At 27.8% G+C, this 15,825-nt stretch overlaps 3 protein-coding genes across 6 annotated transcripts; 2 read left to right on the top strand and 1 right to left on the bottom strand.

Moving 5' to 3' along the window:
* Window positions 1–209: 209 nt before the first annotated feature.
* Window positions 210–5,910, bottom strand: LOC106786123. 4 transcript variants are annotated; one of them, XM_014747193.1, is made up of 5 exons: window positions 5,729–5,910; window positions 5,383–5,435; window positions 5,023–5,103; window positions 4,730–4,950; window positions 210–4,410 (listed from the first exon to the last, which is right to left on the bottom strand). In XM_014747193.1, exons 1-5 carry the CDS (start codon window positions 5,804–5,806, stop codon window positions 3,215–3,217), a joined length of 1,629 nt encoding a protein of 542 aa, XP_014602679.1. In that variant the 5' UTR covers window positions 5,807–5,910; the 3' UTR covers window positions 210–3,214. The 4 variants fall into 4 exon arrangements, with proteins under 4 accessions (XP_014602679.1, XP_014602682.1, XP_014602680.1 ...); XM_014747196.1 differs by having other exon boundaries at window positions 4,730–4,912; XM_014747194.1 differs by having other exon boundaries at window positions 4,730–4,912; window positions 5,383–5,431.
* A 2,535-nt stretch (window positions 5,911–8,445) lies between these two features.
* On the top strand, window positions 8,446–11,647 carry LOC106786158 (transaldolase). Its single transcript, XM_014747261.1, has 6 exons — window positions 8,446–8,631; window positions 9,777–9,900; window positions 9,959–10,198; window positions 10,288–10,413; window positions 10,476–10,612; window positions 10,676–11,647. Exons 1-6 carry the CDS (start codon window positions 8,535–8,537, stop codon window positions 10,948–10,950), a joined length of 999 nt encoding a protein of 332 aa, XP_014602747.1. The 5' UTR covers window positions 8,446–8,534; the 3' UTR covers window positions 10,951–11,647.
* A 1,305-nt stretch (window positions 11,648–12,952) lies between these two features.
* Window positions 12,953–15,775, top strand: LOC106786137 (ester hydrolase C11orf54 homolog). Its single transcript, XM_014747222.1, has 6 exons — window positions 12,953–13,432; window positions 13,519–13,617; window positions 13,736–13,914; window positions 13,990–14,251; window positions 14,931–15,097; window positions 15,300–15,775. The coding sequence occupies exons 1-6, from the start codon at window positions 13,354–13,356 to the stop codon at window positions 15,471–15,473; spliced, it is 960 nt and encodes a 319-aa protein (XP_014602708.1). The 5' UTR covers window positions 12,953–13,353; the 3' UTR covers window positions 15,474–15,775.
* The last annotated feature ends 50 nt before the right edge of the window (window positions 15,776–15,825 follow it).

Here is a 15,825-nt window from a genome sequence, read left to right as displayed (position 1 = left end):
TCTGTTTTCATCTCATCTTAACTGGTACGTTCTTATCTAAACAAACTTGACGCTATTGGCACGTATGTACGCTTATCTTGGACCACTATTACGTACAAGAACTTAAAGTTAAAGACGGTGGCACGTCATAGCGTTTCTTTCTTCTTATTCATTTTTTTCCTTCTTCTTTAAATATTGCTCATACTTCATTTTCTATGTTCCGTTTTTTGAAATCTCATTGAGAAAAACAAAACACGTCGGAACGTGGCACTGTAGAAGCCGACTTTCTGGCATCGCTCGATATACATACATAATACATTATTCCCTGATGGACGTCGTAATACTTATTTTATAATAGCGTATCTCGTATTAATATATATATATATATATATATATATATATATAAGGTGTAGCAATTAATTCGATACCTTCATATTAAATTCATTCCATCAAAATCGCCATCTACTTTTTTTTAATCGTCAAAGTATTCGGCAGTTGCCTGAAAAATGGACCAAAGTTATCGAAAATAATGAAGATTATTTCGAAGAATGACAGATGTACGATTAATTTATAAATAGATAATAAATTTGTTTAAAAGGCATCGAATTAATTGCTTTACTTAATACAATATATATATACATATATGTTTGTATGTATGTATATATAATAAAATAATCAATTTTAGATTTTACTCTTCAGCAGTAATACATGATAATCATTGCGTTAACGTTACGCAATCGCATGTTTATTGCGATCTTATATAGATTAGGATCACGTAAGGATATGTAAGCGAGTAAGAAATAGAACGTGTATTTATTTGAATATAAGAAAACGTACTCGGGTCTGTACAATCGATCGAATAATAATCGTCATCTCTTCATCTTTGTCTCAATCATATTCTGTTCTTATTTTCTACGTAGATAAGTACAATCATTTTTTATTGGAAGCTTTCTTCGATATTAGCTTCTTATATCGTCTCGCTATGCGTTGTGTATTACATATAATAGCTCAAGCAAACTAGAAATCCTTCTTTTAAAATGACGGTTTAACGCTTCAATATTCCGATAATTGATTGTTTAATGTGCTTTCCTTAGTCCTTAATACTAATAAGACTGAAATAACGTGCATTATTGGTAAAGACTAAACTCTCGTAAGGAGCCCGATTAGAAACGCGGCGTTTACCCATCATCGAAATCTATAAATATTAATATAATATATATATATATTTATATTATTTTAAATATATATATTTATATTATTTTTGGTTGTTTCTTATTAAAAAATACGACAAGATAGTCATTGTAAATTATCCTATGGATTCAAACGTTATATATGTATAATATTTAAAATTTATCTGTTTCGTAAAGTATAATGATCTGTGCAAAGATGAAGATTAGAAAAATGACGTTTATCACATCGACGTAGAATGTGAAATGGACTGAATATAAGATCGACATTGATTCTTTTTTTTTTTTGTTTTCTCCACTTTGTGCGTAAATCGAATGAATGACTATCAACTTTAAAATATAGAAACTCCGCATACACAATGTAACATTACATGTAACGTAAATAACTACCAACACGAACGAAAATGTTTCATAGATTATTTACAACATAATTACTCATTATCGTAATGAGTAATGAGATAAATAAAATGAAACAACGATTTACTATTAAACGATTCATAAATGGGCTTATAAAAAAAAGATTGTACGCAGCTTATTATTTCGGACTGATCTTATATATCACTACGGGCAGTGGTCCCATATATATATAAGGTAAATCGTAAAGACAAATGTTCGTATTGGAAAGCCAATAAAGTTACGACTCAAATTTTTCACATCTTTCATCGGAAAATAAATTATATCGACAACATGTTTCATGTATTACACGTTTAGTATGTATGTATGTATGTATGTATATACGTGTATATCTATGTACAATATATATATATACATACATAAATACATATGCATTGGATTATTCTCCAAGCACAAGATAAAAATACATATGTAAGAATAAATTTATATCCGAAAGTTGGAAAATTTAAGTTCATAATTTTTAATGTCGAAATTTAGGAATGGTAAGAAAAGATGTATACTCGATTATAAAGAGAAAAAGACAATAGGAAAAGTGTGGAAAGACAGAGACAAATAGACAGGCAATGAAAAATAAGTTGGACAATGAACTTCTGTTGAGAAAAATGGGAACTTGACTAGCCAAATACAAGATTTTCTATAGCTACAAAGTGTTTTAAAAGATTGCCGACAAATTTTAGCGAAAGGGTCAAACTAGAACAACTTTCGACTAATAAACCACGTTTTTCCAAATTAGTCTCAGTCAGCACAAGCCTTTTAATGTAAGAACAATATTTAGATAATTATTCTTTCGCACAAGTAATTATTTATATATATTCTCTTGGATAGCGGCTATTCGAATTTGTCGTGGAAGACCTAAATATATGATGCAATGTACGTAATTAACGTTGTTCCTCGAGATACTAGTGAACTGTTGAAAAGTTATTGGATGATGTTTGTCTTTTATTAACCCAGGATTATTTCGAATGATTTTTAATTCGAAAGTTGTTCTATTTTCTATTTCTCCACATGCTACTTAAATTTGCCAGTAACCTTTCGAAACACACCATATACGTCACACAGCCAATAATATAGGATAACAAATATATGAATATTGTTCCAAAAAATCAATAAAAATATTATTTTGTCAAATTACACACACAAGTTTTTTTTTCGAGTAGTAAATTTTACGGAAGAGTTTAACTTACAGTAAAAAGTATCATAACCTATGGTTAAATATTTAACGATAAACTAAAGAAAATTATAAAATAAAAAACTAAATGAGAAATCTACCTATAATAAAGTCTATAAATATTAGCGAGAAGAAGAACCATCAATTAATACTATATTACATGAGTTGCTACGAAGTTACATGAATTTTTAGAAAAATAAAGAGAAATGCAAAACGCTTTCGCATTATCCCAGTAGATAGAACATATATACTTAATTTAAACAATTAAAAATCATATTCGAATATCATATCTATTTTATCGGCACGTGCGACGTAAGTGACTTCTATGAATGGCTTTAACATGTGCCTCCTTTTTTTTCTAACTGGAGTACGGATCGATCAGATACGACGAACAACATATACATGAATAAGCGATAGATTGACGAGGAATCATTAATCAGAGCACGAATAAAAACGGACGCAGTATTTAATCTAACGACTTCGATCTGTCTAATCTACGTTTACTTTCAACATCAGAGTCGGCATTCGTTCTCGTCGCGGCAGAAACGAAGGACCCCGCTATCACATTATTGGATGGATTTGATTGAGGACTTGTAGCGACGTCCGTGAGAACGCGTTTTACGAAATTGTATTTCCTTTTTGCATTCTCAGACAAAGCAAAAGTCGTTCGCACGAAGATCCTTTCTTGAGAACCTAAATAGTCCCTGGCTTCTTCTTCATCGTCGTCCTCCTCTCTTCTTTCTTCTTCATTCTGCTGTTCCTCATCGTGCTTTGAACCGCTGGCATATTTGCCGACGACTTTGAATAATCCACCAGAGCTATTTCGGCCAACCTCGATCTCATCCGGTTTCTCCGTTGTACTTGAATGAACGACCGAGAAAAATTCATCTACATCGTCATGCTTCATATTCTCTTTCCATACTTGCTGACGGTACTTTCCGTATCTATCGTTCGATGGACACTTCTCAAGCTTCATGTGTCCGCGCACCTGGGAAACTGTATACTCCACATCCTTACAAACATCTCTTAAAACCTTTCGTTCTCTTGAGTTGCTCGAGTCGACTTCAGGTTTAAGCGTATTACCTCTTCTCGGAATATTATGAACAATCGGTGGAAATTCAAAAGTGTCAATCGGCGAAAGCGTTGCCGAACTCCGCTCCTGTCGCAAAGGAGAAACACAGTAATTCTGTCTTGCAATGGCAGCAGGACTACCGACAGCGTTCTCCGCCTGACAATACGACGGAAAACGAACGTACGCTGCGTTCTCCTGTGTACAATCCTCAGCGTTGCTCGGTTGAGAATTCACCGGACCATTTACACACTGCTGCATGGACTGTTGACTACGCGAATCCGAATTCATTAGGACGGGATTCAATCTCGCCGGACTGCACGGATAAGCGAAATATGAAGGTACACTCGGATTCGTTATCACGTTGCTTTCTGCTTCCAAGTTCAACCTGGCAGCTCCTACTTCCGATGACGTGGGCGACGATAACGTCTTCCCCCGAGTTTCAGCAATCACCGTTTCGTAACTCGGTGGTGGACCATACAATTGATAGTAGGGACAATTGGCATCGTTTAGCACTACATTCATATTTTGATAATGTGTTGACGTCGTAGCGTTCCCATTGAAATTAAGAGATGTTCCATTCCTTTGAGGACCTAATGGAAAATTTCTCCTTTAGAAAATATCGTCTTGATTTACCAACGATCGATTTCTCACGGTCCATCAACCGTTATAAACATTCCCAGAAAACTATTATAGATAATGACCTTTGAACTTAAATGCAATAAGTAATAACAGGCGGTAGATTGTTAAATGTTAATTCCATTGCTTTCTGTGAGAAAACCAAGAAGTATGAAAAGATGATATCGAACGTGCATAATTCTATCGACGAAATATCAAATTAAAAAATAATTTCATGAAAAGCTTTAGTATTCAATAGCTAATAGAAATTAAATCGAAAAAAGATTTACTAGCCTTTCCACATACGATGTAATAGAACGGTGTTTCTTGCTGAATTGTAAGAAATACGAGCTTGCTGTGGTTGGCAAGTTTGACCTCGAAGCGTATTTTGTGTTCTCGAATTAGAAGGTCTGCTTGGAATGGCTGATGCAGCGGCTCTATATCTTCCCTGTAACCTGTATCGATACCACCAACCACCTCCGGAACACACCAAAAACATAATTATAACTAAGATCCTAGAAGAAAATAAAAAGATTGGAGTAACGAGTGTAAATTTTTATTTATATTTATTACAAATTCACACGCACCAATAATACCATAAATGATGAAAATGAAGTCCAGGAGACACACAGCAGCCGAAGGCGCAACAATATTCACTTCTAGAACACCTGCGACAAATATAATCTTCGTAAAACTTTAACGCTTATAATTTCTATTTCAACAAATCATACTTCTTTATTAAAAATAATTTCTTTTAAAGAAAATCAAATGCATGCAGATTATAAAACATGTATCGATTTTGTGCAATGTTCATATATCGTTATAATATATATATATATATATATATAAGCACAAACTTTATAAATTATATACGTATAAACAAAAATTTTTTAAATACACTAATTACTAAGAGTAACGTGTGTAAAACGCGCGTGTATATAACTCACTCATAATATTTTCTTTGTTCAGGCATTTCAGAGGCACAGTATTTGGCTTCTGCCTAAAAAAAATTCTATCATCAATTACAATCTGATAATCAAAATAACAGTATATGAAACGCAATGTGTTTTAAGGGATGTAATATCATTTCTATGTTTGCTGTAATATATTTATAACAAACCAATGCTTAATGACTGTTTTTTTTATGAACGAATCTGAACAAAATGGAATATTTTTGTTCTTTTGTAGAGAACAATTTTTTTATAAATACTTCGATAACCATTTTCCTTATAGCAATGAAACGATCAAGCTTAATTAAAATAATAAAATCACTTATAATGTAACATAACTTACATAAATTAGACATTTAGACGTTCCTATGAATATCGCCAATTTTCTCTTTGTGCTACCAGTCATTTTGGTGAAAAGCATTTATTTCATTTACCCACAATCAAAAATAATACGGATTCGTGCTATGTTTTGACATAATCACCTCCGACTGTCATGTGCACACAACATTGCACACCATTTATTGATTTCAATTTCGGGACCAATCATGACGTCATGTCAAGCAGTGCAGCCAACATAAATAATTATTTTTACAGATTTCATTATTATCGATAGTCGATTTAAAAAAATATATACTTCTTTTATATTCTATTTGAATCTTATTATTGTAAAATGTACAAAGAAAATAATAAATATGAAAGGACATAATTTTATATTCCTTTAATTATTCAATATTTATTTAATAATGTTTTAAAAATAAGTCTAATCTTTTATTAACAACACGGCTCACCAAAATACTTTTTTACACAAATGTTTTGTTCTGTAACAAAAACAACTCCAAGAAACATTCTGGAGTTATGGGGAATACCCGAATTTTATAATCACTTTTTTGTTTATCTCTTTGTACTTCAACTTGAACACAGCATTTCGTTCTTCAGTATAATATTTTGTGTTAAAGTGTTCGCTTCGTAGGATACAATAAATAATTTCAATAAAGTTCTAAAAGTTGATGTTCAAATTAAGGTTTTTATTAAAAACGAAGCGAAGATCCCACTTTGTGTTTTACATAAAAAACGTTTTGTGTGATTACATAAAAAATATCGTAATCTTTAATTAATCTGTATATAAAATTCTATTTTATTCAGATTATTCAAAAATTTTACCATAACAATTATTCAAAGAATTTTTCAAATTAAATATATACCGTTATTATTTATTGTTGTAAATAAGGCTTAATTATTCAATCTTTAAAAGATCACCTATAATAATCTAGAAATAGGATACATTCCGATGTAACCTTATTTAATTGGTCACATGGAAAGAACGTATCAAGGCTTATTTTAGAAATATGATTATATGACATATTTTAAGGTTAGGTACATTTACAAATTATTCGATTTCACATTTGCTTCTGTTGAGATTGCAAGAGGAAGATTTGGACAGAGCACATAAGTATTATTTTTTCGGCTTTCTTAGCAAAAATTAAGTTTAAAAAAATGGCCATTAATTCAAGCACAAAGCAAAAAATCGCAATAGTCTTAGATGTCAGCAAAGTTGTATTTCATTGGGGTTTTATTCCTACAGTCCTCTTTTTAGGTTAGATTTTCCAATTTCTCTTTATAATGTATTTACTGAAAATAATTATTGATATTTATAACACAATATTTATAAATATTTAATTACTAAATATACTTAAATTTAAATATATTTTTAGGATTCAGAAAAGGTGCTGATCCTGGCATGCCTCCACTATCGCTTATGAAGTAGGTTATCTTTTTATATACAATAATATAAATGAAAGAAAAAGAATATCCATTTTTAATTTTGATAAAACTATAAACTTATAATAAAACATATTTATTTCTTTTACAGCTTACTGTGGCAGTAATATAATTCTATTAATTAATACTAAGAATTTTCTGTTTCTATAAATTAAATTTCCTTTTAATACAGTCATATCTACACAATTATTTAATCATGAAATTTATACTTGTTAAATAAACACTTTGTTAATGTTCCATCTTGAAATAACTTTTTCTTATTGTAAATGTTATATGCTAGTCGCACATAAAACGAAAAAATATTTTTAAACAATCATTTTCAATGTTTATGTACATTTTATATTCATAGAGAGAGAAAGAGAGACCTTTGTGTTTTATAAGTTATTAATGTTAACAAATGAAATACGCGATATATATATAAATCAGTAAATAAATAGTAATATTTAATGCTTTAAGAGAAAATGAGAACAAACTTGATCACATTATTACCTATTCTTTACTATTAGAAATATATAAATATTTTCATTTGTACACAATTGTAACCTATACTAATTAATTAACGAAAACTATTAAAATTTCATCATCTTTCCAAAAACTAAATAAAAAGTTATAATTGATATAACTCTTAATAATTATATTACCAAAAATACTGATATCATTAGTTTGTTACATTATTCCAAATGTACTTAATTGGATAATAATGCATATTATTACACAAAAAATTATCTCTTATCTCATTTAGCATTCTCAAGCCGTTTTTCCTTTTTGTTCGTAAGAGTATGCAATTCTAATTCGTACAATAAAATTTAAAAGAAAAATTATATTTATTTCTCGAACAGAGAATTCCTATAGTATTCTTTATATTGCAATTTGCAAGTCATCATGCAGTGTTTTTATTCAAAGTTTAATAAGATAAAGATTTTTTACAAAATATTAGAATATAGTATTAAATACATATATGTATACATATATATTCGTTTTTGATTAATGAACAATAAAATATAATTTGTTTGCAATTATATATATATATTTTACTTACCATTAGTTTATAAGTATTTATTTTCATAAAATAATGATCTATGTCAGGTATAAATTAATGTAAAAATATATAGTAAAAAGAAATAGTTTTATTTTATTTCTTAATATTTTCAGAAATTATAATAATTGTAATTATTAATATTTTAATATTTGTTAATTGTATTTTGTTTACTTTAATCATCTAACTTACAATTAGTGGCTAAAATTTAGTGTTTCATCAGCGCCATCACATTATAACGTCACAGTTGATAACATCCAGAAGCATTTGGCAACCACGCGCTCCAGTCGAGAAATTTTTCAATGAACCCAAAGTTTATAAAAGTATCGACAAAATGAGTGAGCCTCAATTAAAGAAAGTGAAGATGTCGAGTTCACTAGTCCAATTAAAGGAGATGACAACAGTTGTCGCCGATACCGGTGACTTTGAAGGTAAGTAAATAATAATTTGAGTAATCAAAGATATGTTTGAAATCATACGATCCCGGGCAAAGGTGAAGGTGACCAAACCTAGTTTTTGTAGACGTAACACGACGCATGATTTATTTTTTATATCATATTTACGATTCATTTTTTATATTTATATAATATATGTGATATATTTGAACAATATAATGATTCTATATATATTAAATTTAATATCAAAAAGAAATAAAATTATATAGTTTTATAAATAAAAATTAGATATATATATATGAACAGTATTTTACCAAAGTCCAAATTTCTTCTAGTCGGGATATTATTACTGAATAAAATGTCTGTTCTATAAGATGTAGGCTCTCAATACTATAATAAATAACATATTAAAATTTCAGATGTGTTAAAATACATTTGAAAATTGATTTTTTTTGACACTTTCAAAAGTGTTTGTCATAACTTCAAAACCGTCACAATTGTGTGTCATTATCTTTTTTTAATAATAATAATAATAGTAAATAATAAAATATTCAAATGGCAGCCTTAGTAAAATGCTTTTGAAGTTGGTCTAAATTTTGTACCTTTGCTATCTGAGTGACACCATATGGACCACCGCCGAGCTTAATCTCCCTCTAATGTATAGAAGGTATGAGAAATTGACAGAACGAAATTTGGACATTGGTAAAATACATGCCGTCTGCCGGCCACTTGCTCTTGGATTATGTGTTAATAATGTTAGCATGACCATTTCAAAAATGTTCATACGTAGAATAATAAGAGATATATTTATTATTACATGTCTCAAGTACTTGAAACGAAATTAATTTTGAATAACGACGACAATGCTAATGTCAGAATCATTAAATAGCTTGCAACTAATTATTGAAAAATATAAAATAAAGTATATTTATTCATATATATTGCAATATTCATATGCAAACTTGCTTTGACAATAAATATAATAAAGTAAATTATTATTTAATGTTATAATATCTTTTTTAACATAGTAAGTAAATGTATTCATGTTTAATAATAAAAATTATGATTATTGGCTCCAATTAAATAATTGAATGTTGAATTGAATCATTAATGGATTATATTTTATTAAATATCTTTGGAAATAATAAAAACTTTATACATGGCTTAATTTTTAATTATAGCTATGAAACAATTCAAACCAACGGATGCAACTACTAACCCATCTTTGATTCTTGCTGCTGCCAGTCAAAAGAAATATGCTCATTTAATTGATAAAGCTATTCATTATGGCAAGAAGACTGAATCGTAAGTAAAAATATTTGCTTATTCTTGCATTTTAATTAATATTGTATTTTATTATTAGTACGCCAGAAAAGCAAATTGAAGCAGCATTAGATTTGACCTGTGTCTTGTTTGGTAAAGAGATACTTAATATTATACCTGGAAGAGTTTCTACTGAAGTAGATGCTCGACTATCATTCAACAAAAATGGTAGTATTGAAAAAGCAAAAAGATTAATTGATTTATATGAAGAGAATGGAGTAAGCAAAGAACGTGTATTAATTAAATTAGCTTCTACCTGGGAAGGTATTCAAGCTGCAAAGTAAGTGTTTTTATATATAAATTAAAAAAATTATTATTATATTAATAATATTTGAAATGTGTAATATACTTTAATATATAATTTTATAGAGAACTTGAGGAAAAATATGGCATTCATTGCAATCTAACTCTTTTATTTTCTTTCCCCCAAGCTGTCGCTTGTGCAGAAGCTGGAGTAACTCTTATTTCACCTTTTGTTGGCAGAATCCTTGATTGGTAAATGCTCTGCTTAACTTAATATTTAAAATTATATATATTGATATTAATTTTGTTTACAGGTATGTAGAGAAAACAGGTATAAAATCTTATGAAGCTAAAGAAGATCCAGGAGTATTGTCAGTTAAAAAAATTTATAATTATTACAAAAAGTTTGGTTATAAAACTGTTGTAATGGGTGCTTCGTTTAGAAATACAGGTAAATTTATAATAAATTAAAAACAAATTAATGTATAAACATTTTGATATATACAAATTTTAGATGAAATTAAGCAATTGGCTGGTTGTGATTTCTTAACTATTAGTCCAAAATTATTGGAAGAATTAGAAAAAAGCAACGAACCTATTCATAAATTATTAACGGAGGAAGCTGCTAAGAAAAGTGACTTACAAAAAATTAGTTTAAATGAAGCTAAATTCAGATGGCTTTTAAATGAGGATCAAATGGCAACTGATAAACTAAGTGAAGGTATTCGTAAGTTTGCAGTAGATGTACGTAAACTCGAAAAATTATTACAAGAAAAATTACAAGCATAAGCATTTTTTAAAATAATTGCTCACAGGTGCAATAAATAATTATTTTGTAAAAATACTTATATATTGAAGATATAAATTTAAATTTATACATTTCTGTTTGAAATTCTACTACTTGTAAAAATATGGTCTATATTATGTATACATTTATTTTATATATATATTTATATAAAGAATCATGTATATATATACTTGCACGCATGTGTACCTCCTCAAAGATCCTTATATAGTTATTGTATAAATTTTGACCTACTTTATACTGCTTGAAATTTGTAATTATTTACCTGTGCTTTTTTTTATACACGTACATTTCTACTCTTGCTTCTGCAACATTTTTGTAGTGTTATTTATACGTTTTCATGAAAGCTTCCTTTTTTTCATTAGTTTTCACAGTGACACTATGAAAAGTGTCACTTATAAAACAATCTCCATAAACTTAAAATCTCATAGAAAATATTTAACTTGAGTTATAGAGCATTGTATTTATGAATTCAAAACTACATGAAAAAAAATACAAATATAGCATATAAAAATAAGTAGTTCAAAGTTTAAAAGGAACATAGTACTTATTAGGTTGACATGGGTACAAAATTTAATTTTTATAAGATTATAAGCAATTTTTAGTTTCGATAATAGTAGTGACTTATTAGCTTATGCTCATTGTATATGGTGTGTGAATAAAGAGGATTATCAGAAATGATCTCAGTCTATTTCGATATTGAAAAATAGTATTGCATATCTATGTCTATTTCAACTACTGTTAATCCACTTAGAAAATGTGTCTCAAAGATAACTTTCCAAGCCCCTTAACTTTTATCAGAATGATTATTATGTATTAACATTAATAATAATAATCTTACATATCAATTATCCACATGCACACACTTTTTTTTATATTTATACACAATTGCTATAATATTGAATTTTTTAATTAGTAAAGAATTATTTAAGATTTATTGCAGTAGCATGATACAGCATTTATTTTCTTAATATATTTTTAAAATTAAGATCACATGATAAATTTCGTGCTAACATTTTTATCAACACAGCGAGTGTACACTTTATGTAATTATGTTTACATAAAATATTCTCGCGTGACGATTATGTTTAAAACTGTACTACGATCATACATATGTTTTATAAACATGATTTGTGAATGGAATACTTTGCGTATAAAAAAATTATTGTATTAAATCAAACAATTATGTGTTTTTAGCAATTTCAACCATATAAACTTACATTTTAAATGTAAAGATATATAAAAGGCTATAATGTAAATTTTTAAAAAATAATCCCTGGATACTTTTAATTTATTTGAAGAAGCTTGTTTACAGGATAGAGTACTCTATATTTATATTATGTCAAATGTGGACAATTAAGCGACTGTGCCTATACCAGCCAGCTTTGGTAAAGTAAAAAGATGACTCCACTATTTAATATTGCTTAACCTCGTAAAATCGTGTGTTGCATAACTTTTATTTTTAAGCATGGAGTAATGACTAGTGAATTTAAGTAATGGGAGAGCAGATTAATTGATAATGGAGGATAATGAATCAATTTATTTTTAATCAAAAATTTATATAACTCGAATTTAAGTAATGTAAATACGCGACAGTAATATTTGTTCTTTATAAATTTCCAGTTGTTTTACAAATTTGTCTATATTTTCTTCAAACTGCAATCAAATCAACTAAAACCATCTAAATTCTCTATACTATAATCTATATATATANATATATACACATGTATAATCATAATTTTATACCAAGTGAAGAAAAGTTTATATCTATTCTCATTTATTAAATTTTAGTATATCGAAAATGCATATATTTTTACAGCATACGAACAAATAGGCGATTTTATTTTGCTGCCAAGAATAACTTAATTTCCATTTTGATATGTTTTTTAACAATTAAACACAATTTCCAACTTACTATAACCTTTAATTCTTATAGTTTTAACAAATATTTCCATACTGTTTTAGAAATGTTTTTTTCTTGATTTATTATTACATTTCAAATAGATATAAATGTTCCTGATCGATATCATATTCTTTGCTATAAAATAAAATACAATTTGTGCTAAAGGAATTTTCCTATCAGTGCAAAATCAGTAATAGAGTCATTAACGTAACATTACGTGAATGTGTGAAAAATATGCGATATGAAAAGATAGGTATATACTTCAATGAGAAGGTCATAGAGTAGGGGAATATGATTAGATAGTGTTTCCATTATTATTTCTTTATAGTTCTACGTGTTTTCTTTTTCTTTACCGAAGTTAAATTATTATTTCATAAACTATTTTATCTTACATTTTACTACATTAAAATAATTTACAAAGTGCATTTAATGATAAGTTATAAAGTATAATTTATTTTTCGACCAAAATCTACATTTCAACAATATGGCAACATTAGATGTAAAAAAATTGAAATTTACATGCAGACCGCTACATGTACCAAGTCTTAATGAAATAAAAACTGGTAAATATTAATGATTTATTAATGATTATACACGGTTTAACTGATTTTTTAGTATCCTTAATTTTATCTAATACATTATGATACAGTTTTAGAAGAAGGATTATCTACAAATTTTGCTGAAGTTAAAGTGGAAGTTGTGAATTGTCCAGACTTAACAAAAGAACCATTTTTACTTTCTGCTTCAGGTATTATTTTATTTGAATTTTATCACTTTTATTATTATGCTAAATATTAAATTTTACTTTAACTTATGTTAATAGAATTCATATATATTAGTAATCAAATTATTTCAAATGTCATTAGGTTTAAGTGGCAATCCTACCATTTTTGAAATTGGAGGTCCATCTTACCTGTTGCCTATTGTTCAAAAGGATAAGTTATATGATGTTCATGAGCTTTTGAAACACATAAACTATTCTGATAAGTCTTTTGTTATCGGTGCAGGAGCTGGGCCATGGCCGTATATAAATTCTAATTGTGAAGTATGAGAATGATTATATATATATATACATATTTCACATTTATTTATTTTTATATTATAATTATTAATATTTTAGTTAATGATGAATTTAGTCATTTCATCATCTGGAATAAAGAATGAAACACGCATTGCTTCAGTTGATAAATCAAGTGGAAATTGTAAACTTGAAACATTAAATGGTAATGAAACGCGACTTGCACTATTAGCAAATCTTTTTATAAGTAAAGGTGAAACAGGATCCGTTTTAAAAGTGCATGTTAAGAGGCGCACTGGCAAGGATGACTTCATAGCTTGTATGCAAAAAGCACTTGCACATCATTATAAAGATAAACTTGTTGGTAAGTAAACTATATACAGAGTGTCCAAAACTTCGATGACCAAACTGCAAAAATCTAATCTTCATTTAGAAAAAGGAAAAAATGGTATGCAAAGTTTATCAAGGAAACTTTGTTACATAGTTATGAACGTAGTATGTTTAAATTTTCATATAACTATGCATTTTCGATTAGTATACAAAGAAGGTCGACTATATTTATTGGATAAAATATTAGATATAGATAATTAGATGTAATAAAAAAAATTACCAGAAGTTTTTCAAGATATATTTGAAAATGCTATCCTTGTACTCGAATGTAATCTTAATATTGATTGATAATAGAAATAATAACAACGTAGTTTGTGAGAATTTTCTTGAGTTTTCATGATTGTGATTTTAATTCTTTGTTCTAGTTTCTCATGTGAAGTAATTTTTGTAGCATAAATCTATTGTTTGAGAACTTCTCATAAGTAAAAATCAAGAAATGTAAAGACAGTGTAAGAGCTACATATACACATTCAAAATTTATTTATAATTCTGTACAAAAGTATTTCCTGTCAAACTTTACATAATATTTTGTTCTTTTTAAGTGTAGATTAAACCCTTGCAGTTTAGTCTTAAGTTTAAGATATCTTGTGTATATATATAATTCATTATCAGTCTTATTTAAATAAGAAACGTTAGTACTATTTTTTAAATAGGCTTCGGTGGAACATTTTTAATCAACGAAGGAAAAGTAAAACAGCATGTTATGCCAGATTTTTCTACTACACCATTAAACAATTTACAACAACTAGATGATTGGTTAAATTTTTACAATATGTCAACTCCTCTTGTAGCTGTTGGTACATTTGTAAGCTCAGAAACAGTAAGTTCATATTAAAATTTGTAATACATTTACTTAGAACTAAAATAATTAAAGACAAATACAAAAATTTATAAGATTATTATTAAAAATACTTATTCAGAAAATAAATTCTTTTGTTAATTCTGTTTAATAAGTTATGGTTTATGAAGTTATCATAACAGGTTGTCATATATCGATTGAAAACTTTATAATATTTTTATAGGATTTGGATCTGAGAGTACAACATTTTCACAGTTTTTCACATCATGGTGAAGGAGGACATTATCATATCGACACTACTCCTGAAACCATAGAATATTTGGGATATTTTAATTTAGGAAATAATTTATATCGTATTGATCAACCGGCCAAGAGTTTAAAATTTGGAAAGGACTAACTTACTGTATGCATATAAATTATTGGTTTTACCCCACACACACAATACAAGTGTAATATTAGAATATTCAGTAATAAAGGTACTGGTGATATATATATATATTTAAAATACTGAAAATTCTTATATTACTTATAAGGCAATTCAAAATTTATATAGTTTTATTTTATTTGTGTACGTGTGGGTACATACACAGGTAATATAATTATACTTATTGACAATAATATATTTTACATTTGTCATGAAATACATATTAAAATATGTAGACATGCATTATACCATAAAAAATTAATAAAAATATATTTTATCTAGCTTAATCTTTTTATATCCTTACAAATACTTTTTCTCTTATTGT

This window comes from Polistes canadensis, unplaced genomic scaffold, assembly GCF_001313835.1.
Source record: "Polistes canadensis isolate GaletaPanama2010 unplaced genomic scaffold, ASM131383v1 scaffold_66, whole genome shotgun sequence".
NCBI lineage: Eukaryota > Metazoa > Arthropoda > Insecta > Hymenoptera > Vespidae > Polistes > Polistes canadensis.
Note: the sequence above shows the minus strand (reverse complement) of the source record. Positions and strands in the feature narration are given on the sequence as shown.